This window comes from Thunnus maccoyii, chromosome 3, assembly GCF_910596095.1.
Source record: "Thunnus maccoyii chromosome 3, fThuMac1.1, whole genome shotgun sequence".
Classification (NCBI taxonomy): Eukaryota; Metazoa; Chordata; class Actinopteri; order Scombriformes; family Scombridae; genus Thunnus; species Thunnus maccoyii.
The window spans coordinates 16663724-16688549 of record NC_056535.1 but is presented as its reverse complement, the minus strand read 5'-3'; the positions used below and the strand labels follow the sequence as shown (position 1 = coordinate 16688549).

The 24826-nt window shown below is 38.8% G+C and overlaps 2 protein-coding genes across 8 annotated transcripts in view; both read left to right on the top strand.

The window, feature by feature from the left end:
- The window catches only part of LOC121894386 (sodium-coupled neutral amino acid transporter 3-like), a 36992-nt gene extending 21691 nt beyond the window's left edge, over positions 1–15301 (top strand). For all 7 annotated transcript variants that reach the window (XM_042406949.1, XM_042406950.1, XM_042406948.1 and 4 more), the window contains 12 exons: positions 657–730; positions 955–1047; positions 1330–1411; positions 6058–6140; positions 6879–6937; positions 7341–7487; positions 8333–8412; positions 8832–8932; positions 10110–10234; positions 10344–10488; positions 11275–11378; positions 12341–15301. In XM_042406949.1, coding sequence (XP_042262883.1) covers positions 657–730; positions 955–1047; positions 1330–1411; positions 6058–6140; positions 6879–6937; positions 7341–7487; positions 8333–8412; positions 8832–8932; positions 10110–10234; positions 10344–10488; positions 11275–11378; positions 12341–12445 — 1198 coding nt within the window. In that variant the 3' untranslated portion in view covers positions 12446–15301. The remainder of the gene's footprint in view (positions 1–656; positions 731–954; positions 1048–1329; positions 1412–6057; positions 6141–6878; positions 6938–7340; positions 7488–8332; positions 8413–8831; positions 8933–10109; positions 10235–10343; positions 10489–11274; positions 11379–12340) is intronic.
- A 1608-nt stretch (positions 15302–16909) lies between these two features.
- Positions 16910–24826, top strand: part of LOC121894035 (guanine nucleotide-binding protein G(i) subunit alpha-2-like) — a 63841-nt gene continuing 55924 nt past the window's right edge. Inside the window, exon 1 of the mRNA XM_042406336.1 lies at positions 16910–17770. Coding sequence (XP_042262270.1) covers positions 17653–17770 — 118 coding nt within the window. The 5' untranslated portion in view covers positions 16910–17652. The remainder of the gene's footprint in view (positions 17771–24826) is intronic.

Genomic DNA, 24826 nt, shown 5'->3' with positions numbered 1-24826 from the left:
AGAGGACTCCAGTGATCAGATAGAAAAAATAGCAGAAAAGCCCTTGAGCAGAATGCATGAAGAGGAATGTCTTAAACAAAAAAAGGGTAATATGAGTCAGTGGAGAGAGGGTGATTGCAGGTACAGTAATTCTTGAGGAGAGTATATTACTGAAGATGGAGGTGGTGACTGTTATTGTGCCTAGAGTGAGTTATTCCACCACAAGGAGGAACAAAGAGGAAGATGATTAATGTTAACAAGGGATTTTCCTCATTCTGTCAATCTCAGGGTTGCAATGGAAACATTTCTTTTGAAATAATCCATCTGGTATGTGTGTGTGTGTGTGGTTACTCACTATGGTGGGGGCAGAGGGGCTGACAGGGCAGCCTCCTCGACTCAGCTGGGGTAACAATCCATGGTATAGATGAGCCACAGGGACTCCTCTCTGTATCACAGCATCTACAAAATGCATTTCTATACTGCAGCTGTATAAATAGCCTACAGGGTGAAGTACAGTGTAAAAATGCAATGTATAAAACTGAGATTTCTATTGTCATTGAGAAAACACTTGCATGATGATAATGGTTATAATGATGTTTTTGCTGGCGAGATAAGTGGTAGTAATAAATATTTAGATAATGATTTACATGGCTGTTGTTGTTTTATGTCTTCTTCAGGGTTCTTCTAACAGTGGTGGCAGCCCTTTCATCATATTCCATCCATTTACTGCTTAAGTCATCTGGTATTGTAGGTACGTATGTAGTCTGCATCCTCTGATGAGGAAACTTTTAAATGACCCTCCAGTGTCATACAGTATGATAAAATCACAATGAACCCCCTCAGTACTCTATGACTAGCCACACAAAGTTGTCATGTCTAAGTATAATTAGATTTACAGTCTCTTTACAGATCTAGATCTTGTTAGTATGGATTTCACGCACTATAATATGTTTTTATCTGATATTCGTGGATCAGGTATTCGTGCGTATGAGCAGCTCGGGTACAGGGCCTTTGGGACCCCGGGGAAGATGGCGGCAGGTATTGCCATCACACTGCAGAACATTGGAGGTGAGGTCACACACCACCGCCTGTCGTCACATATTTACACATACACACGTTTTTCTTTTTCATTCCTGTGACTTTTCTGGGATGATACTCATAGTACTCTGTGATTTGTTGCTTGAGATTAGTATGTGCCTTCTCTGTGTGTATGTATGTACTCTGAGTCTGTGTTTTATGTGTGAGGGTGCTCTCATAGTTATACTCTACATGAATCTCTGCATATTTTAGTACTAACTCATTGGTGTGTGTGTGTGTGTGTGTGTGTGTGTGTGTATCTCCAATCCACAGCCATGTCCAGTTACCTGTACATAGTCAAGTATGAATTTCCTCTGGTCATCCAGGCCTTTTTGAAGGTGGATAACCCTGCAGGGTGAGTGGTCAATGCATGACACAAAATTACTTGTTCACAATGTGTGACATCACGTATAGGGAACACATACTAATATGTCATATGGGAAGGAATACTTGTCTGTTTTATAGATAAATATAGATGTTAAAAACCCATTTATTCCTGTTCTTTCAAGAAATTGCTGATACTGTTTTTTTTTTATACTTCACTTAACTCACTCAAAAGACCATGTTTAAACTTAAGATTTCAGTCCTGGTTGATTTGGAAAAACCTATGCTTACTGGTGATAACATCAAGTGTAGTTTAACTCTACAGGTCCCAGAATTTGGGGGACATCAAACACACCTTGAGCAGCTACTTTGTCAGAAATACAACCAAAGAGCTACTGGTCTATCCGTTTACAGTGCAGCCAAACAAACTTACATTGTTTTAATAAAGAAGTTGGTCAATAGTCGGCATTTCTCCTTCATGCCATGAGTAACCACAATCTCCATGACACAGACTTCATGCTGCACACAGCAGGAGTAGACTTTCACACAAGAGCAGCAAAAGGAGTTGGTTACCTTGCCTAGGGATTGGAGATTTACAGTCTGTTGCCAGCAGCTTTTCATCTAACAACTCACTGTGGCTCTTACTCCTAGCAATATTTAAAACTGATCCACTGTTACAAATGCCAAAAATATGTGAAAAAACAACTTGGCAGCACTAAGCTGACTAATTGGAAGAATCTTCTTTATTTTACCAATGTGTTTTGGCACAGGGCCTTCCTCACAGTGATTTAAATTACTGTTTTACCATTGTTTTAAAATGCAACACCAGGGTGTTCAAAATGTCATACCAATCTGATGTATGCCCAATTATCTTACATTTTCAATTAGAAGCATATCAGGCCTCATGCAAGAACCACTCATGCGAACAGATTCGTTCTTAAGAGGCATGTATGAGTGATTTACGAAAATTTCAGGCATTCATCAACTTTCTCGTAACTAAAATTTTCTCTTGGGTACGAAAAACATTTAAGAGTTGTCCAGACATTTACAGATTGTCTCTGCCTTTCTTCACAAGGGGAGAAACTTGTTTGACTTGCTATTATAATGTCTTAATCTGAGTGAATCTGGAGTTTACATATGGTACCGAAATCAACTAAAATAAAATATAGAACGAAAACAAACTTAATGCACCATATTATCATCATCATGCTTGCCAATTTACAGAGAGGTATTTTAGATTTAGATACTATTTTTATTTGCATACTTTCACGCGGCAACTTATAGATTTCAGTATAGTTGCTAGGAAACTTCTCTCACTCTGACAGCTGCTTCAGGTGTTTTCTGCAGGTCTTTGTTCAGTGTCATGTTCTGTTGCACCTGACAGTGTAACATAACCTGCCGGAGGCCATAATAACCTGTTCTCTCAACTAATATCTAAGTGACTGTCATATCCCTTGACTGCCTCCCATCATGGACTGCTTTTTTTTTAGAAGGATGTTTTTTTAGCATCTAACTCCATGTCAAACCATTCCCTCTTTAGTTCTGTCACACCACAGTGCTGCTCTGATGACACATCGTTGGTTTCAGGTCCCCTGCTACTGACTACTCCTAAATTTGTTATGTTTTTGTCTGCTGATTTCTGAAAGCAGGAGTTGAAGCTTTGCAGTGTGAAAATCGAAACACTTGTACGAGCAAACCCAGGAATACAAAAATATTCTTACATGAAGCCCCGTTTTTCTACATGAAATTTTGAAAGATTATGTAAAAATTAAATATTTTGAACTAAAAATAACCCTACACACAAGATCAGAATTGCAGCGAGGACTAAATTAATACATCTGGTTCAGTGTGACATTTGTAGACACTGCCATGCCTCTTAGAGATTAAAAACTAATCTTCTCATGCAACAAAAAGCTGTGCATCATTTCTCTATGGGACTTCATGCAGTCGTCCTGCATGCACAGAAGATTTTCAGCCTTCACAGAGTTCTGTCAGGCTTTGCCAGTTGGATGTGCCGAGCAGCTGGTGTGAGAACAGCTGCAATAGTGACCCTGGAGGAGGAGAGCAGCACGGCCACCGAGAAACGCTCACATCAAAAACACAGCTAGACTCCACGGCCGAAAACGTAAACCATGGGATATCACCGGCTAGTGCAGGTGGCCTCGGAGACAAACAACACTCACTTCCTTGGATAGGCTTTCGAGTGTGATGTTTCCCCCTTACCCCCTAACCCTTACTCCAGTTAGAGCCTTACTCAGCTCACCTACTACTCAGTTTTGAAAGAAGTGGGTGAGGAGCAGGGGGGAGAAAAAGAAAATATTTGCATGATACAGTTGTATGTCTGGTTACACAACCTGGTACGAAATGGGCAGAAAGTGTCATGGATTTTTTTTGCCACAGATTTGTCTAATAAATGTTATGTCAGAGGAAACTGAAGAAACGTGCACATTCTCAGTGCTCATCTCAACCTATATTTGCTCATAAATGTTTAGATTTACGTGTCCCACTATGTGCAGTCGCTATAGAAGTGATATACCATGACAACATGTCCACATTGTTTCCTGCTGTCAGCTCTGTTTTCTGTGTGTAGCAGTACTTGGTGCTGTGGGCCATGGTCAACAATCACTGTTTATTTGAAATGACAGACTAGATTGTCCCAGTGGCATTTCATCCTGTCAGTGGGCGTGAGTGTTTATATTGCTAAACTGTACAGGGGGTGGGCAAAATAACAGGGACACCTCACAATCTGATGCAATCGAATACAATAGCTCTGCAGCAGTCACTACCTTATAATAGAGTACAATTATACTACGATAATACAAGTAGCTTGTAATTATACAGCACGTTAAAATGAATTATAATGTTCAGCTTTTGTTGCCTGCATCTATGGCTCATTATTTTCCAGTTTGTATTGAAAGAAATACAGTTTGAGAAATTTATCTGTTTATTTTGAATTTGAAAACACTAAAATCAAATGAAAAAGAATCAATAATGCAAAAATTGAATGATAAAAATGGCATTTACAGAGCATGCTGTTTATTTTATTACTTTGAGGGACTGATTTGCATATTTTTCCCAATTTTTTCCTCACTTTCTGTAACAAAAGTATATGTGGTACAGTGTGTCGCTGCAGGAAACTCAGACATGAATTCCAGGTGAAAATCAAATCCATTGAAATGGTATACATGTATTACATGCACAGGAGCTCCAGTTGTTCTGTCCTCCCTCTGCACGTGTACATGCATGGATGTGTGCGTATTTGTCTCTCTGCCTGTGTTTTAACAAACCTGACACCAGGCAACTCACATACACAATCAATAAACACCCGAGGCTCTGTCTGCGTGTTTGTGCACGTTTGTTCAATCAGTCAACTTATCAGTAAGCTATCGGTGTGTCAATGTGTAGAGTGCTCTAGGTCTATTTGATTATCAGGTGATTTCTGTCACTGTTTGTGCTTTTTTGTGATTGTACATCTGTGAATTTGTATGTGTTTGGGAAAAATACTGTATGTTTGTGTGTATGTGTGTATCAGTGAAAGATTGTGTCCCAGATGGCCAGAGGGCAGGATGACATCAGGATAGATGAGCCTCTTCATTTTTGAGATGTGTGTGTGTGTGTGTGTTTGTGTGTGTGTGTGTGTGTGTGTGTGTGTGTGTGTGTTTGTGTGTGTGGCCAACAGATGTTGCATCTCTGCAGTGTCTCCCACCTAATAGAAGACAAGAAATTAATCACCCCTACTGTGTCAATCTAAAAATAGCTCCTAGACATGGCTGTGCATGAGACAATAACATGTGATACATGGTGTCAGTGGTGTTTCTGTGAATCACGTTTTGCTAAACTTCTCTTATTCATTTCCTCTATTCAAATAGTGTTTTTTTAGTTTGGCCTCTACCTTTGCACAATGTTTTGTCAAACAAACATTTACACTTTGAATATCAGTTTCCATGCTATGTCACTATGCCCCTTAACACAAGCTCCTTAGTGCCAGACGTTAACATAATACTACATAAACTCTACACTATAATGTATGATAATTGCATGTGTATCCTAAGTGAAGAAAACTAAAGTTGTTCATGAGTGGCTCATGTGAATAATTGTGTAATTTATTACTAGATGATGACTACAAATGATAGATAAATGTAATTTAAATACAGTTATTTATTGGTTGAGCAATGCATTAGTAATTAATTGGTAGGGTGTATAAGCTTTGAATAAGTACCCTCCAGTAGCACCATTTTGCTCGACAAACCAGTCAACCAGCCAGTGAGTCAGTCATATCCCTGCAGAGTTTTGTGATACTATGTATCCTGTGCTTCTTAAAAGGGAGCACAGAGGCTTATTTTTCCACTAACACGTATTTGATTCAAGTATTTGAATACATGGAAAACACTGAGTTTAATTTGTGTTGATTTATGTTTAGCTGTGAGTGAAAATGCTTGGCACTGGTGTAGACATATAAAATAATCCCTAAGGTGCTCTTCTGCTTTTTCCACCACATAAGACCTGGCCTTACTTGTGTGCACCTCATTTTCTTGCTGTTCACACATTTTTCTCCTGCGTCTTCTCAATCAATATCTGACTCTGCAAATGCAGAAGTGAGATCGAGAGGAGTGTTTAAACCAAGTAATTTCAAATCAATACATTTAATTCTCTTTGTGTCTTTCTACCTCTCTGCAGTGAATGGTACCTGAATGGAAACTACCTCGTGGTCATTGTGTCTCTAGCAGTAATATTGCCACTGGCTCTCATGAAACAGCTAGGTGAGTATGTAATATCATGTCCCTCTTACAGTGTACCTTTGCCCAATTCATATGTTTCAGAGCAAAGTGAGCCTGTTGTCTTTCTCCTCCCCTCCTCTGTTTTTTTCTGTGACCATTTCCACTGTTGTCCTCGTGAGATGTCCTATGGTACATGACTTTTTTCAGTCACGCTTGATATCAGTGTGTAGCCATGTCCGGTAATTGTAAACACTGATAAATTGACAAGAGTCGCTCTTGTGACACACACTCACATGCAATGTGTTTCACAAGGTTGGTTGAGCATCACGCAGTCTGTCTGCCTCTCAGAGCTTCAGATGAGCAAGTACATGAAACAAAACAGAGAGAGGAGAAAAGCAGATAGAAACCGACGATTTGGACGTGAGAAGGGGAGGCGGATTGGCTGACCTCTTTCGCGACAAGTCTGTCTCCTGCCGAGACATAAAGGACAACAGAGCCAATCGGTGCAGTCAGAGTCAGTAATGAGCTCCAACTCCCAGCACATTAAATCAATCTTGTCCACCACAAGGCTTGGAGATCATAGTTCACAAGATACAGTTAAACAAGAAAGAGTTGCTTTACCTCACTAGTGATTAGTTATTAGAGTTAGAGCAGGGAGGGGAGATATTACATCTGCATCAAATTTGCATTTCCCACCATATAAGCTTTAGTGTAATATTCATATTGAGCATGACTATGTGATCCAAGATGAGAGAAATGCTAATGAAGTGTTTTTTTTAGGGTACCTGGGATACACCAGCGGCTTCTCCCTGAGCTGCATGGTTTTCTTCCTCATTTCAGTAAGTCCTCTACTCTTGGTATACATATGTACATGTAAACTAAGTATCATGTCTTCCCTCTTGTTTCTTGCCTGTTGGCAGAAACATAAAGGCAGCATATTCACATGCACTGGCATCAGCCTGCAACAAGATGGGTTTTTTTTTTTAACCTTCCCACCACCTCTTTAGTATTCCCTACTCTCTTTACTCATTGCCATGGACTAATGTTTGCACGCTGCAGTTCCAGGCTGTGTTGGTTCCCTGTCTTTCTCTGACCTAGTTTTGGCTGTGTGAGCTGTAATCCACGCATTGCTCTCTCTCTCTCTCTCTGGCTCTCAGTGCCATATTTTCCACCAGTCGGTATGCTAACTCTGTCCCACAGCCTTTGTCTCTAGTTAAGGCTTTTCTCCTCTGCACTGTGCAGGTCATCTACAAGAAGTTCAATACCCCTTGTCCATTTGTGAATTTTACGTTCAACGGCACTGCCAGTGTGCTGAATGTCAGTGCCACAGATCCTGGTGGGGAGGACGACCCCGCCTGTATTCCCAAAATGGCCAACCTCAACTCACAAGTAGGTTTACGCATGTCACTCAGTCTGAAACTTGCAAATCCACCTCCACTACCATGGCCACTGACAGCCACCCACTTATGTCATAGTCATTTTCAGCATGTTGTCAATGACAGTTCACAATCCAAGCATGGAGATCACACTTGGTTTGAAACACTCAGTTGCACTCAAGAAGGGACCAGGATTTTTATCAAGCAGTTTATGATAGACAAGCTGTGACTCATATGAGGCTCAAAAAAGGGCAGTGACCCCTGAGCTGTCTACTCCTCTTAGTCGAAGAAAAACATTGCTTTGGTATTCTGTTGCTCACACTGAGTTCATCAGGTTTGCCCTTTTGTGGGCCAAAGAGATTGGTAATGAGTAAAATGGGAAAGACGTGGCATTTCTCTAAGTACCCTCAATTTTACTTGCAGTACATACCTTCACAACAGGACAGGACTCTTGAAAAACTCTTAATCACAGCTGGTTGCTAAAATTTATTTGACTGTGATATTACTTCACTTTATTTTAGTTAAAGTATTTTACTCTCCAGAGCATTAGTAAATACTGATTTGTGTTCCTGCTTTTTATGAAATCCTATCAAGTGTTTATTAGCATCCCTTAAAGATGTATGGGTCTTCGTAACCCAGGCTAGTAAGACCAGTCCCTGCTGCTTAGCAGCTTACAAGCAAGGCATTCTTAAATAGGCTAAAGCTGGTCTTCAGCCAGGCCCAAGTTAATCACAGGGAAACAATTAGCTCTCTGTGATGCGTCTGAGGGAGTAATGGGCAGTAAAGCGCGAGGTTGGTGGTAAGACGTCTGGGATGGCGCTGCTGTATCTATGGTGACTTGTTGGGGTTCATTTTCAGACGGCCTACACCATCCCCATCCTGGCGTTCGCCTTTGTGTGCCACCCAGAGGTCCTGCCCATCTACACAGAGTTGCGCAAGTATGTTCTTATGATGGAAAACTCCGGCTTACTCTTGGACAAGAGATCAGTTGCATAACAAAGAGGAAGGCTACTATGTCTGCTTTGTGTTTGGCTGATCATAACCTAGTCACATGCACTGCTTTCACTTTATTTTGAAATGTGTTGGCACTGCTTGAATGATGTAGCATGTTGTTAGTTTAAAGTTATCATCCTGCTTTGAAACCACTGTTTGTTTTCCTAAGATTAACTTGGATGTTACTGAATCTTTGAGGCTACAAAAATATCTTGGCAGCTGAAGATGGTATTTTATAGTAACTGGGCTACAGAATTTTTGTATGGGCATATAATAGGATGCCCTGATGTTGTGTATGTTTGTGTGTTTGTTTGTGTTTGTTTGTGTGTGTGTGACATCACATTGCAATATTTTCTGATTTCAGTGCCAGCAAGAAAAAGATGCAGCATGTGGCCAACATCTCCATTGCAGTCATGTACGGCATGTACTTCCTGGCTGCTCTTTTTGGATACCTAACATTCTATGGTGAGGCCTGATCGTCCTCCCATGGCAGAATATTCTGTCCCCAAACACCCACCCCACACCCCCCAACCCCCTATCTATCTATCTATCTATCTATCTATCTATCTATCTATCTATCTATCTATCTTTGCTTTTTTCTTTATTCATGCTTCCAATTAGTTATTTGTAGCAAATGTCATCATTTTGTTTTCCTATCAGCACATGCTTATTTTAAGTCACTATGCAATAGCAGGAGACTGGTAATCCTTAAGGCTGAAAAGTCTCATGAAGCAGGTACCTCCTCTAGTGGCCATACTGCAAATCTCACAATAGCCAAAAGGCATCATAATTTATCAAGGATTTTTATTATATGTATTGTGTTTCCTCAAATAGTGGCTGAGCCATTTAATTATCTCAGCTGCAGAGGGTACCAGGCCTTTATTAGAAGCAGACTTATATTAGGGAGAGGCCTTTATTTCTAATTTTCTCTGTCTGATAAGTATATTTGCTCATATTTTAGTACGAAGCCTCCTTGTTTTCTGATTTGCTTCCATTCGCTCTCCTCTGTGTTGTGGAAAATTCAATCACTTGCTTGGGTTCTATGGTACTTCAAATGTAGCTACTGCCATCTTGTGGCACTTGTACGTTACTACAAACTACAGTTTGACATTAACATATACAGTACAATATACACCCACAGTGACTGAAATAGGACAATAATACTTTAGATGAGTGACCCAGAACAACAAAGTGTTGAAAATAGCATGATAATATTGTTGAATTTATTGAATTAAAGTGGTGGAAATGTACATTATGCTTAAATGGCATACACATTATATAACAGGCACCAGGAGTTCATCTACCCTTGTTTTTACCTCAGTCTGTTTTTGGGGCCGGCCTTTATTTGTTAGTGTCAACTATGCTTCCAACCATTATCAGAGACCTGGCTTTTAATTGATTACTGTCTTTTATTTGAGGAAATATGGTAGTAGCATATAACAAACAAGTCATTTTACCTATATTTACAATCTTAATATGTTAATAAGCTGATAAAACATTATCTTACCTCAAATACACCCTTTTTAACAATATAATACTTATACTGAATTATTTTCTTTTCAGTTAAAATTATTAGCACAAATGATTCTGTGTCTTTTGGTTTAGAGGTTTGTCTCTATTTTCCTGTTTTTGTCTCTTCCAGGTGAAGTAGAAGCAGAGCTGCTTCACACCTACAGCCGTATTGACCCGTACGACACTCTGATTTTGTGTGTGCGTGTGGCTGTGCTCACGGCTGTCACACTCACTGTACCCATCGTGCTCTTTCCTGTAAGTACAATCTTAGCACCTACTGTGAACAGACTGGCTCACAGTTAATTTTCCTTATGCAGTGACTCTGCAGTTAATTCAAATAGTAAAATGACTGTGTTATGGTCAGGTACGGAGGGCGATCCAGCAGATGATGTTTCCCAACAAGACTTTTTACTGGCCCCGCCACATTGCCATTGCCTTCGTTCTGCTCACTTTCATCAACCTGCTGGTCATCTTTGCCCCCAATATCCTGGGCATCTTTGGGGTCATAGGTATGTAGACCAATCCCTGGGAAAGGGGGTTTAACTCACAAACCATGAACATTTAGACAGACTCAATTATTAGTAGAGGTACACTGACAAATCCTGAGAAGCTTTCATGATATACAAGATATCAGTCCATTATGCTTACATACATACTTCATATGTACCTGCTCTATTTTGTATAGTACATAATCCAAACTATACAGTACACCTCTTTCTTGGTCTTCTGAATGGAAAAGAGAAAGACAGAGACATATCAAATATATGTAAGAGAGAGACAGACATCCTATCAAATACACTTTAGTAAGGGCACAATTGCATTTGGGAATTTGAGCTGGTTAGCAGGCAGGAGAAGAAGAATTATGTCTTATTGTATTGTGAACCTCCGAAGCGGTGAAGTGACAAAAGGATCCAATAAATCCACAGCTGCATCAGTGAACTGTGGACTATATAAAAATGTATGTCATATTAGAACCAGCCAACCATCACACATGTAGTTTTTATCTTATTCTAACAGAATGTATGTAACAGGATTTTGGAATAAAAGTTTAAATTAGCTTTTTTGAAAACATAAAATAAAATGTTTGGAGAGAGGCTTTTTTTCACTGACTCTGGTATTACATCATCAATATTCATCTCAGCAAGTGGGACAAAATTAATATAATTAAGTTTTTCCATTTTCAACTAATATAGTGCTGTCAGACTAGCAGCAACACTTAATGAATACTGAAGGCAGTGGGAATTTATAGAAAATTGGTTTCATGTTAATTATGTGTTTTTTTGTGTGTTTTCCAGGTGCCACATCTGCCCCTTGTCTTATTTTCATCTTCCCTGCTGTGTTCTACATTCGTATTGTACCCAAAGAAGAGGAACCACTGCGCTCAGTCCCCAAAATCCTGGTGAGCATCGCATGAGAATGACAGAAATGGTGTTATGTTTTGTTTATTTAAAGTTGGCTTTAGATGGCTGAGCTGTCTAAAAGTATAGCATTAAATAGATGCGCTGCTGCTTGAAAACAACTAAAAAACATAAAGGAAAGAGAGAAATTTACAAATTGTCCATGTGAACATAAATAGGACATCTACTAAAATGCTGAACGTAAGAACTGTACTGACATTCAAGGCACTGAATTAAATGGTATGATATAGCAAATTGTCAATATTGTTTTTTCAGTGACCGTTGTTCTGAGTGGACAGGCGTTGAATACTTTTCCAGGGTGGTTTTTAAAGGTCTCTAAAAATCTGTAATCTAAAATTACAAACTAGAGTTTAACCGATAAATAGGTCGATATATCTGTATCGGCACGTTTGTTGATAGGTAAATAACAAGACATTGCACCACAGAAACTCCAAAGATATGTTTGCATCCATTACTTGCAACTCAACAGCATCTTCATTAGACTAGACTTTAAAAAGCTCCCTCCAGAACAATGGAAGACATTTTACAACTGTTTTTACAGACTTGTGATCAGTTAACTGAACTTCATGAGTAAAATCAGTGGAGTCCTGCTTTAAAGTATCCCTATAAAATGTTTACGTTATTTGTTTATGTAAAGAACAACAATTATCGGCTGACATGTCATTAATACATTTTGAATTTTTAAAAATTTCTATCAGTATCTGCCTATAAAAACCAGTATCAGTCAGGCTTTTTACCCTCATAGATAAAGTAACAGTAACACTGATGAATTTGTCTGGTCACAGCTCCTCACATATTTCATGATTTACCACTACTGTTACATATCATACAGAGAGTATGATATGTAACAGAGAACAGATCTATAAATTCCCAGTCTGAACATGATGTAATCCAATTAATGTTCCGACAATGATCTCTATTTCTCCTGTTCTCTCTCTTTCAGGCTGCCTGCTTCGCTGGAATAGGCTTTCTGTTTATGATAATGAGTCTCAGCTTTATCATCATTGATTGGACATCAGGCACCAGCAAAGCCAGCAGTGGTCACTAGGGACCACCCTCCAATTTTTTTTCAGGTTTTATATTGTTGATTTCAATCTGTGTTGTAATGTTACTGTTTTTACTTTGGATCATGTTTGATGTTGAAGATGCCCTATCTTTTCCATTAGAGAATATTGGCCACAGAGGAGGAGCCTAGAGTTTAGGAAGGCTCTCACTCTGTCGTTATGTTGTACTGTACATCCTGCCAAGCAGTGACAAATCCAGGCCAGTAGGCTTTTCTTGGAAAGTTGATAGTGCATTCACAAAAGAGGCCAGGTGCATAAAGATTGATGTTGACATTTGGAGGCTGTGCCTTGTGAAGTGGACGTAAAGAAAAACAACAGAAAAGCAACAATGTAGGAAGCTGCTGTCTTTATACACCTGTACCCGTGCTGGTTGTGAGCATCTGGCACCTATTGCCATCCCTGTCCTGTCCTAAGATGATCTATCATCTACAAAGTGCTTCTCAGATTATAAAACACAATCTGAGGCACCTCCCTTTCAGCTGTTTTAAAAGTCCACTATTATTATTATTATTATTATTATTATTATTATTATTAAAAGTTATTTGAATAACTACGTCTTTGCGATCCTGTGCAACTGCAGAGGAAAGTACAAGCTATTGCACAAAAAGAAAGATAAATCAAGGCGGGCCACCTTTAGCTCCTAATCTACTTGTAACAGCTGCTGCTGCTTATTTTAAGGCTTGGAGGTGTTAAAAATCTCACCTCTGACAGAGAAGGGTGTAAAACCACAGAATGTATGTGGTACAGTGTTGTGAACACATTTATTATAACATTCCTACACACAATATAATCTAGATGTATATTTTTTATTAATAATCTCAACTTGATGAAAACCTCAGAAGATGCAGTATGGACTGTAGAGAAAATCCTCAGTTTGATCTTAGTAAGGAGATCAATATTAGAGAGGCAGGTTTCATGTCAGGAGTGTTTTTAAATGTCTCTTGGCTGTCCAGATCACTATATGAAAAAAAACACCTATATTGTGCAAAGAGTTTTTCTTTTTCAGTATTACTGTGTGATAAATGGTACTGAAGACCTCATCAGTTGGATTGCACAGATCAAAGTGATAACTGAAAATGAAGAGAAGGAAGTTACCGCTCAGTGTTCCTCGTCATCAAGCAGGGAAGATTTTTAACTGAAAGATTTGATATGTTGTTTCTGAACATTTACTGGAAGTAATCAGAGATAACCAAAATATGTATAAAACAACAGGGTCACTTCATGAAGTGGTTAGTAACAGCTGCATGTCTGTAAATATTTCTGTGTCCAACACAAGCTTGATCCCTAATGGAAATGGCAGACATGGGAATACTGTTTCTTTAACAAATTTTTGAAGTTGATGGTTAGCAATAGCACTTTCCTTTGATAAGCACAACTTCTTGTAGCCATTAATATGCTGAAACACAAGCAAATGATTTGTGAGAAATTCACATATATGATAGATGTGATTTAAGGGTGTGTACCCTTTGTATAACTAAATCTTTGGTAAATTAATCAATCTAATATAGATTACAAAAAAAAAAATTAGCAATGTATCAATGGATGTCTTCTCAAAGATTACTTGAAATAACAAAGTTTGCTTTCCTGTGAGCCCCTGTGATCATTATCTTCCTCCTCTGGTCTGTTTTGTAGATAAAACGACTAATCAGTTGGATGTACTGTTGGAGGTTTTTAGTGTCCGTGTTGTTTAAAAAAGAAAACATGGCTCCTCTGTATTTGAAATATAGTACTTATATGCATTTGTGTTGTTAAACCTGGACCTGTATTCGGATCAGAAGTGTTTGTCTCCTGCCATTGATGGATTGTTGTTTTAAACTCCATGTTTCAATGTTTATTCGGGCGTATCAGTTGAATCTGATCCAGTGATTAAATGCAAGATGCAAAAGTCTGTTGATGACTTTTGCTGTTTTGTTTTCCTCTTAAATGTATCTTTTATAGTCAGTGGTATATCATCAGTGGTATATTTGGATCATGTCTGACTTCCTTGCTGCTTGTTTGCAGACAGTAACCTGCCAACTCAGAATTGCTAGTGAGCTGGTGTACCTATCTACATTTCATTTTTTATATGTTAAATTCTGTCACACCAGATTACAGTGAGTGCTGTATGGGTAGTATTGTCCTGTCAATTTGTTACACAACAAACATGTTTTAATTCCTTTTCTATTTAATTATATCTGGGCATTTGGTTGTCTTTATACATCCATATACAGAGGGAATCATCTGAATCAGTCACTGGGGCATGACTTAGCGTTCAAGTGTTGTTTAACAAATGCAAAGGTTGTATTTATCCCCGACTCCCTGTTCCTATTTTGACCTTAGTCGTTTTGGCTGTATGTATGAAAACAGAGGAGTGACATCTTTGAGAAATAAAATGAGTATCGTAAACAGTCTGTCAATGGTGCACATACACACAGAATACTTCAAAACCTCACAACACGCAAAAAATAAAACTAAACAAGAGGCAACAAAGTGATACACTGTGTTAGTGGCTGATGCAAGATGATATCTGAGGACTTCTCAGTGTTGTTAGTGTCCCTCCATGTGTGATATATTGAAACGTGTATGATTGAATAGTAACATATTAAATATTGACATCGGCCAGCATTTATAAATAATGTATATAAATGTATACCCTTTATATTCTATATGCATATCTAGTTTGTATAATGTAAATAGCAATTAAAGTTTTAGTCTGATTAAAATATAAATGTAATCATTTTCAAAGTGCTTTTAAACCTTTTTGTCCATCAATTCATGTCTATTTTCTTGTATCTCTATATATTTTAATATGTCGCTGGCAGTTATTGTACTGTAAACAATGTTGCAATAAAGATAATGAGGTAACATCACTTTTACCTTTCATCATCTGTCAGATATGAACATCAGGACAACACTTGTGTCTGTCTCACTTTGCTCCACTTTATAGTATCTAATGTTCTTGGAAACAGTTGATCATCATATATGGATTGACTTTAAAACAGTTCCATGTATTTTATGCAGATTCATTTTTCAGTAACTGTCCCATATTATCACCCTGAAATTGAACACTTTGTTAAAATCTTAGCACTTAATTTCAATACAATGTGTAGTGAATGCTGTGGGTGAAAAAGCAGAAATGCAACAGCTGTAAATGGACCACCATGGCAACATATAACATTAAGTTTTAAACAAACTTAGTGATAAAAAAGCCAATTTTGACTATAATTCCATTTTGCTTTAATGAAATAGCTTATATTGTGTGCATATAATTTTAACTGGACACTTTGCTATCCAAAAATATTAAATAAAGTCCATTAATTCAAGTAACAGCTGTAAATTTTGTCTCTTGATGATCAGACTGCCCACAAGGTGACACTATAGAGCTGTGATAGTAGTTAGCTGTGGCACTATGATCATCACACTGTGTAACATAATGTTAGGTTTTTACAGAGCATCTACTGTTAATGTTATCTTATTGCTATTGGGCTTAATTTGAGTCTCAATTTTGACTTTGTACTGTCATTGTTTAAATCTGTGTGGCCAAAAGCTGCTGTTATTCTTACAAATACAATAAACTATCCTTCCTTCAGCTATTTACAAAAACACAGTTTGGGTTACCAATATTTAAAATGCAGTGACTAATGCCATAGTTTTAGTTTCAAGTGCTCACTGAAAGCTCTTGAGATTAAAAGTCATGCATTCAACTTAATTTCTTCAATGATTTTAGTCTAAAATAAAAACAAAATAGAGTCTTAGATCCAAGTTAGGCTGCTCTTTATAATAGAAGTGTAATTTTAGTGTAGAAATCAAATGATACAGACTGTAGAGACAATTTATATTTCAGTCAAGTTGTACTAAGTACAATTTTGAGGATCTTGCACTTTAGTTTTTCCATTTGATGCTACTTTATATTTCCACTCTGCTACATTTCAGAGGGAAATACTACACTTTTTACCCCAGTATTTTTTATCCGATAGCTATAGTTAAAGATCACTTTGCAGCTCATATACATCTATTTTAATATAACATTTTGAGAGGGGCTGTTTTAATACTTAATTTATAGATGTTATGGACAGTTCTACTTGAGTAAAATTTTGAAACAGTTTGTAATGGAGTATTTTTTTTTTTACATTGCCTAACCTAACCTAAGTAAACAATATTATATATATATTCCTCTTCCACCACTGTTGTATTTTGTCGTTTTGGAATGAAGAGGGTGAAATCCACATATCTATTAGCCAGAGATTGATTAGGCTATTAAAAAAAAAGAAATTCAAAATCCCCACTAATGTATCTTCTCTTCTCGTACACTCAGATAAAATAAAATCATTTGGGGGCTGTCAATTCGAAAGTTAAAGGCAAATATTTCGCACATCCACGCTCACAGCTGTTGAAGGAAACGGTACTTGCCCCTCTTTGACTTCATTTCCCATGATGCAGTCGCGAGTGGGCGGGGCTTTGTATTTTCCTCTCTCGTGAAGGTTGGCCGTGCTGTTGTAGAGTTGGGAGGAGGTGACGGCGCTGCTGTTTCTCGGGCTGAGGGGGAACTTCACGGCGGTTACGGGTGTGGCTTCAAACGTGAGAAATCTCAACGCGGGGTAAAGAATGCGTAAAGGCAGTACAGATTAAAAACAACAACGACGACAAAAAGCTTTAAAGCTGGAAGGATAGGTATCACCTGAAGAGCGAGTACGCGACTGTGTGGCAGCGGGAATCCGTATGCTCGGTTTTCAACAGCTGGAGTACTTTTTCTTCTTCTGCTGAACTTCGTGGCCCGTTTTTCGTGAGTTTAACCTGATGTTCTGCTGTAGGAGAATTTATTAAAAGTCTACAATCCCTGAAAAGTTGCTCAAGCTTTTTTCAGCTTTTTTTTCAACTTCTCCACGCTCAGAAAGAAAAAAAAGAAACACCAATGCTGGCTCAGTGACTGAACAACCAACCAGTCTTAAGGAATTTCTTAGAGTAGAAATCCAAGTTCAGACCGCGAAAGGAAATCGTTTGTTTTTTTTTTTTTTCCATGATATTCGCTCCCTCTCGCGGATGAACGGACTCCGTCACGTTTGTCGCCACTCATCAAAAAAGGGAAGTCGCCTCACTCAACTTCAACCCTTGTTTTTTAATAAGGGCTTTGGGACACAGCCGTGAATAATCTTTTTTTCCCAGGTGATATTTTCCCCACTAAACAGCAGTCCTGAAGCGCGCACTGGGAAACATGGGTTGTACAGTCAGTCAGGAAGACAAAGCCGCGGCCGAGAGGTCTAAAATGATTGATAAAAACCTGAGAGAAGATGGAGAGAAGGCGGCCAGAGAAGTGAAACTGCTGCTGCTGGGTGAGTAGTCTGCTGTCATAACACAGCACAGACACTGGCTTGCAAAACCTTAATGGTTACAGACTAATTGCGCAACAGCATGAAAGACCATTTAGCCATATGTGAACACACACACACACACACACATACACACACAGACACACAAAGTCATTGAGTAAGTTATATTTTTAGCCACCGCTATGACAAATGTTGGCTTTCATTTCTACCCTTCATACTCCTGCAATGTCTCACCAACAATACCAAAGCTCTCCGAATGGTTTGAAGTAAGAAATAATTATATTTTATTTAATAGTGATTTTCATGGCACTCAAGGTCACCTTTACATCCTATAAGATCAGTAATAAAACATACAATAAACAACAAATCATCAGTAATAAAACATCAGTACAATCAACAGTAAAACATGCAATGGGCAGCAGAGAACAGCTCAGCTCAAGTGTTCTCTTCACCCACCTCCCGAAGAGACAAACGTGGCAGCACTGATGCCATCAGAAATTTGAGCACAGTGGCAATCCTGTGAACTTGACCTTCCTCTGCCCCGGTGTTAAACAGCACCGTGCCCCTGTGCCTTCATTCTCAGAGTTGCTTTGACACAAACATACAGGGCCCGAGTGAGAATTTTTGGAAAGTTTGGAGTCCAAACAAGAGTTTGGAGCACATGATGATATGCGGAAATGTGTTAAAATGCTATCCAATGTCACCACATGTTGAGTGTAACATCGAAGCAGAGTGTAAGAGGTTTTTGACAGGACAAGTTAAAACTTTAAGTTTGTGGTGGTTTCCTCTATGCAAGACTGGACTGTCGGGTCAGACATGGTTGATAATGAGTGGACCACTGTTTGGATAGAGGGTGAACAGCCCTGACTGTTCCCAGAACTGGCTACACACACACACACACACACACACACACACACACACACACACACACACACACACACACACACACACACACACACACACACACACAAAACAACAGTTTGAAAGCACTGCTTGGAAGCAAAGAGAGAATGACACTTTTCCCAGGCTTTGAAATTTCCCCTGCCTCTTTTAGCTTTAGGGGTTGGGTATGCTACAGGATGCACTATAGTTGAGTTAAGTTAATCTGTTACTCTCATTAAAGTCCTTTTTTTGATATGGAATCTGTACTGACTTCTTGCCTGTTGGGTTGATTTACCCACATGCTTATTCATTATGGATCGTTACCAGTTCTGTTAAACCTTCCAAACATTACTTAATATACAGCTCAGAGATGCAAGAAGTGGGAATTGTGCACTCATTTGGCTGCTAATCCATTCCTTTTTGCATATTAAAAGTTGGACTCTGTACATTCCTGCAACAGTTATATGTTTGACCTCCTGCTCATTGATTTACTCTCCAGACGTTAATCCGGTTATTGCCTAAAGGGAATCAATGCCATTTTCTAAAGCAGCAGTGGTTATGCACCTTGCCAAACCTATGCCCAGGTTCAAGCTGATATCGATTGTGTGAGCAGAGGAATTTGAGGCAACTTGAAAGCATTTTCCAGATGATGTTCTTTGCATTAAAATTTGTTCACTACAACATGAGGCTTCTTTCAAAACCCCCAAGAAACGTTTAGTATATTTTAAAGAACATAATCTCAAAGGATGTAAATTCAATTATCTATATTTGTCAGTAAATGTGAGTCTCTTTCTGCTGCTTTTACTGTAAGCAATTCATACAGAACATGGGTTTTTTTTTTTTTTATCAGGTTGGTGATCACAGAATCCCTAATTTGATTTGTCATCCTCTTACCTGACAGAAAACAGAAAAATTCTGCTTAAATTGATAGGGAACATACTGGGTTTTTCTCTCCTGGGTCTTTGAAGGGACGGCTGGTTGTTAAGTTGTGCCCCTGGTTAGAAGGCTAATTACATACTCTGCTCTGTACAGCAGGTTTCATATCGGTAATTACCATCCGCTGCAGCGTGTGAGGGTTGAGAGGAATTATAGGAGAATCTCAACTGAGGGTTCATGAATTTGTGTGTGCAGACTCTCACGTCATGCAAGTAAGAGTTTTCCCTTTCCTTGTGCAGTTTGAGTAAACAAGTCGCCGTATGCGAAAACTGCATCCGGATATAAACCTGGAATGTCTTGTAGAGGATTTCTGGTCTCTAAAAAGTGAAATTTACATGTCAATTAACTGGATGGTAAATGCAGTCGTGAAGATTGAACAGAATTTATTTGGACACCGATTTTACACTCCCATAGTGTCAGCAGGTTTTGCTTTTCTTGCTATCCTGCCAGTAGACTCAAGTTAATGACAGTGTTTCAGTTTAATTGCATTGTTCCTTCTCGGAAGATGTAAACTACTGAGTAAAGGATGGAATATAGTAGCAGTAAGTGTGATAGAAGTGTGACATCCCTCCAGAGGTGCTACATCACACCTCCAGGTATGCTTTTCAGCACCATGGGAACTGTCGGAACAGCTGAAAAAAGTCTTGCTACTTCCTACATGGTTACACTAGAAGGTCTAGCTTGGCCGATACTGATGAAACATCTGGATGTTAAAAATCTGATAATGATATATTGGCTGACAGATCTTCTTTTTTTTTCTTCCATAAACAATCTTGATTGGATGCCTTAGAATTGTTTTTTGTTTTTTCTTTAGCTAAACCTGTCAGCGCTCTCTGGAGGACAAACTCATACTGCAGTTGTTTGTTACTTATCGTCCGACATATGTACACCTATGCGATATATCTGCAAAAAGCTATTATTGGCTGATATATCAGTCCAGCTTTTCAAGAAAGAAATCTGTTCTGTCTGTCAAATTAAGCAAAATTTGTGAATTGCAGTCCCAGGTTCCCCCTAAAGCAAATTCAAGTGACTCTGAGGTGAGGTTTGAGGTTTAGGTTAAAGGATGAAGCTTGTATCTACTTAAAGGCAGATGGAGTGACAAGGGTCTCTTTTTGAATCAAATCTGAATCTCTTCCTTCAACAAGCTGAGGCAGTCTGACCACAAAAAGCTTAATCAAAATGTTGGCACTTCATATTTTACCTGGTGTAAACAAACAAATGCAATTAGTTATTTCCATGGTAACCGCTTTTCTCTAATTATGCTCAAAAAGAAGGCTGTATTCGATTGTTTTGTCTTGTTAGCTGTCCCTGGAGAAAGCCATTAGTTAATGTAGCAGAGAGGACTTCATACCGTTGAGGCTTAAACCTTCATTAGCAGGGAGCACTCTTTCATAGGCTTCCCTGCTGATTCCGGTTTTTGATTGACATTTAATCTCCTCCCCTTCCACAGCACAAAAAAAAAAAAAAATGTTGCTGCTCACTTCACTTGATTTTCTCGGTTCTTTGGCTCACTAACCTTTTTTCAGCTCAGCATAAATGAAAAGTTCCTTTTGGCACTGTGCTCTCCTCTAACAGCAGCAGCCTGCTAGTAGAGAGTATTTCTGCATGATATGCTGTAAGCACATACACACATATATACAGGCATACACACACACACACACACACACACACACACTTGAGCGTTAATTGTACATAAACACATTTGCTCAGAGGCTTGACAGGCAGTGCTGTTATGTAAATACATTGGCATACTGAATGCATGCATGCTGCCTATGGGCACACAAGAAAGCCACATCTACTTCTAACACAAATATGTAGACATTGTACTAAAAATATCTTTGATATTTGTGCACATTAAAGAAGTGTGCAGCACATGTGTGCAGTGGAGTACACCTCCCCGCCCCCCCACCCTACAGCTGTCAGCTTGACTGTGCAGAGCTGATAAATGAAGTAAAATAAAGACAGTTTTATCAGGCTGTGGCTAAAACATGCTGATCAGGGGAGATACAACTTTGGTCTATTTTAAGTCTTCACAACAACTGATACGGCAGCAGTGTTGCTCATTTCCACTGAGGGTGGTAGATGTTTAGCTCTTCTATGGCATGATATACACGGCGTGCACTGCATTACGCACTACAGACTCGATTTATGACTTGCTCGATGCCACAGTGTTGAATCGGCTTAGATTCCGTTACAGAGCTCCTCGCAGTCTCTGCAGTAAGGCTGCCACATGTAACAATGTAAGGCGGACGTACTGTTTAGCCCTGCAGCTGGTTTTGTTCATGATCAAAGCATCAAATGGTTAACCTAAAATGAAGACGGCAGCCACATCACATTGCTCATACCATGGGGATGGAGGATGTGCTGTTAATGGTTGGAGGCTAAGCATATATTGTCTGTGTGTGTGTGTGGAGATTGGATGTGAAGAGAAGCTCATGTAACTAGCACGGTCACCTTGAGGGTTTTTTTTTTTTTTCTCTTCCTCCAAACACTTGTCATTATTATTAACCAATATTGACTTTTTTTGTAACCACAGACAAAAAAAAATATGAGCCAGTCATTTTCTGTTCCTCTTTTACACATGATCTCTGCTTTGTGCGTGAGGATGCTGACTCATTAATCTGCATATTTTGCTAAAGCTTTGGTCAGAAAGTGGGGAAATGGACTGCCAACAAGCAGTCGGTGCGGTTATTGGGTGATCTGGGCTCCAAATCAGTGTAGATATACAATTAAATAATGGGCACTGTAATTTTCACTGTTTTCTTGGCTGAATACTATCTATTACCTACTGTGAAAATCATGTAGTAAGTGCCATACAGATCTTAAATAGATCAAAAAGTGGCTAACGGCAGGCCAGGAGCTATGTAGGCAGTTTTCTGATTCTGACATTTACCACTGTTGACTTTTATACTTTTGCTAAGTGACAGACATTCAACTGACATAATGCTGCTTATAAACAGCTTGTCACTGACAGATATCACCTCCCACTGGCAGATAACACTGTGGGCAGTGATATATCAATAACTATTGGCTTTAATTCTCAAACCAGTGGCATGTTGTGCATTAAAGAACATTTGCACATTACATAATTATTGTAATATGCAAATGTTTGCAAAGTTATCCAATGCATATAACATCACTTTTTTGGGTGTTTTCATTCAGACTTTGACCAGTTGGACAGACTGTGCTATATATGCTAGTTAGGGCTAAAATATAGCCACATCTATCCCAGCTACCACATAAAGGAATTATTTTAACTGACAGCTACCTACCAGGAGTTTGTTGGTGTAATTGTTGCATAACTACCAGTTCTAAACACCTGCTGATGTTATCTGGGAGCTGGTATCTGTTTTTCAAACACTTGTGACATGCATGAGTGGTGTAGTAAGAACTGGTGCAGACCACAGAAACAACATTGGCAAACATGTAGCTGCTTTTTGATGTTAAAGTCATTTTAAGAGGTCTCTTGCCTTTTCCTGCCTTATTCCTGCTCTTACTGCAGTATTCAACCCTAATACACAGTACTCTCATGTAACATGTCATATAAGCCTTATCAAAACCACTTTGCATTCACAGGAGAGATATGATCAGCATCAACACTAAATGCAATTTAAATTTATATATTGTCACTTTGTATCCATTTTTTTTCTTCATTAATTCTCTTTAATTTTAATAATTTATTCATGACAGCCATAATAACACTTGGAAATAAGGGCCTGTCCCTTCATATCACAGTTGTCTTTTTCTGGATTTGTTTATCTGATCATATAGTTGTTTTCACATCACTAGGTTTTGACCGCTGCACCCATCAGATAAACTTCTGGTATGAAAATAATTGGAGGTTATTTTCTCACTAATGGACTTTTGAAGGCTCAGACAGTATTGTAATTCATAACACCTCCTTTTCAACCTCTTTTTGACATAGGTACATTAAAGAAAATGGAAACCTGTTTATTATACTATAAATTATACCCTGAAAAACATTAACCTTGGAAAAATATCAAACACTTTCATCTTGAAGCAACTCGTTTCAATGCCAAATATAAAATGGATAATAAAAAAATATCACTACTGCAGAAGTGGTCCGTCTGTCAACCTGCTTCTCTGTTAAAACAATGCAAGAATAATTACGGGGTGATGCACACACCTCTCTCTTTTTATTAAGTTCATCCTTTCTCTTTGAGAATTCAGTTTTTGAATTTATGTATTAATTAATATGTGTTGTTGTATTTTATTTCCCTGTTGGAATAAAATAACACTACCAAACACTCCAGGGTGAGATTTAAGCCCATCTAATTTTATTAGATTGTAACCACTGTCACACATCTTCAAAGACACTTTCTGCTGGTGGGTTTCTCTAGGGGAACAAGGGAATCTTCATTTCTCTTAAATGCTTTGATTAGGTAACTTGTTCAAAGCTTGGCACCGCAGACACAGTATAGATCAGGGAGAGGAGGCCTCTATCCAATTGCCCAGCCACTGCTACCATTTGTGAAAGCTATCAATCTAAGCAGAGTTGAGCTGGGAAACCTGAGCTATAGCTGCTGTGATAGTACGGTTAGAGAGGCAGAGAGCCTGAGCCTCCCTCCTTCTCTCTGACTTTATCCCATTATTATCTCTTTGCCAGCTGGTGATTAGAGTTCTTTGACTGCTCTGCAAAATAGTGGAAAGCTGCTCCTATAGGCCCAATTCTTTTTCCATTACTTTGTGACAGGAACGTGATTAGAAATGTATAGAAAAAACACTAAAATCCTGAAGTAACCTGAATAATTACTGGAGGACATACTGGAGGACATTTTTCATGTCACATAGTGTAATCTGCTGCTGAACGAAAGAGTTAAGTTTCAGCATCACATTATAGCCCAAACTTAAGTCTGCAGTCCCGTCACCTATTTACTGTAGATACTCGTGTTTGATGACTACACCAGGTGACATGTTCTACTGCTGGTCAGTCAGTGCGGTCAGTGCTGCACAGACACTGAGTTCCTCCCTCTTATTAAAGTGAGTGGCTGAGTTTTAGTGGGTGTCAGGCGTAATTACAGTAGGCTGATTATAGAGACCTGCGTTTCTCCGGCAAAACCGAGTCAGACTGACCTGTTCCACAGGTATAAACAGCTCTACGTCTGAGCGCCTGCTCTGGCAGCAGCAGACACTTTCACAGCTCCCCCAAGAAATCTCATCTGAGCTACTTAGCAGCTGCTTTGTAACCAATACTTAAAACAAGTCATACCAGCAAAAATG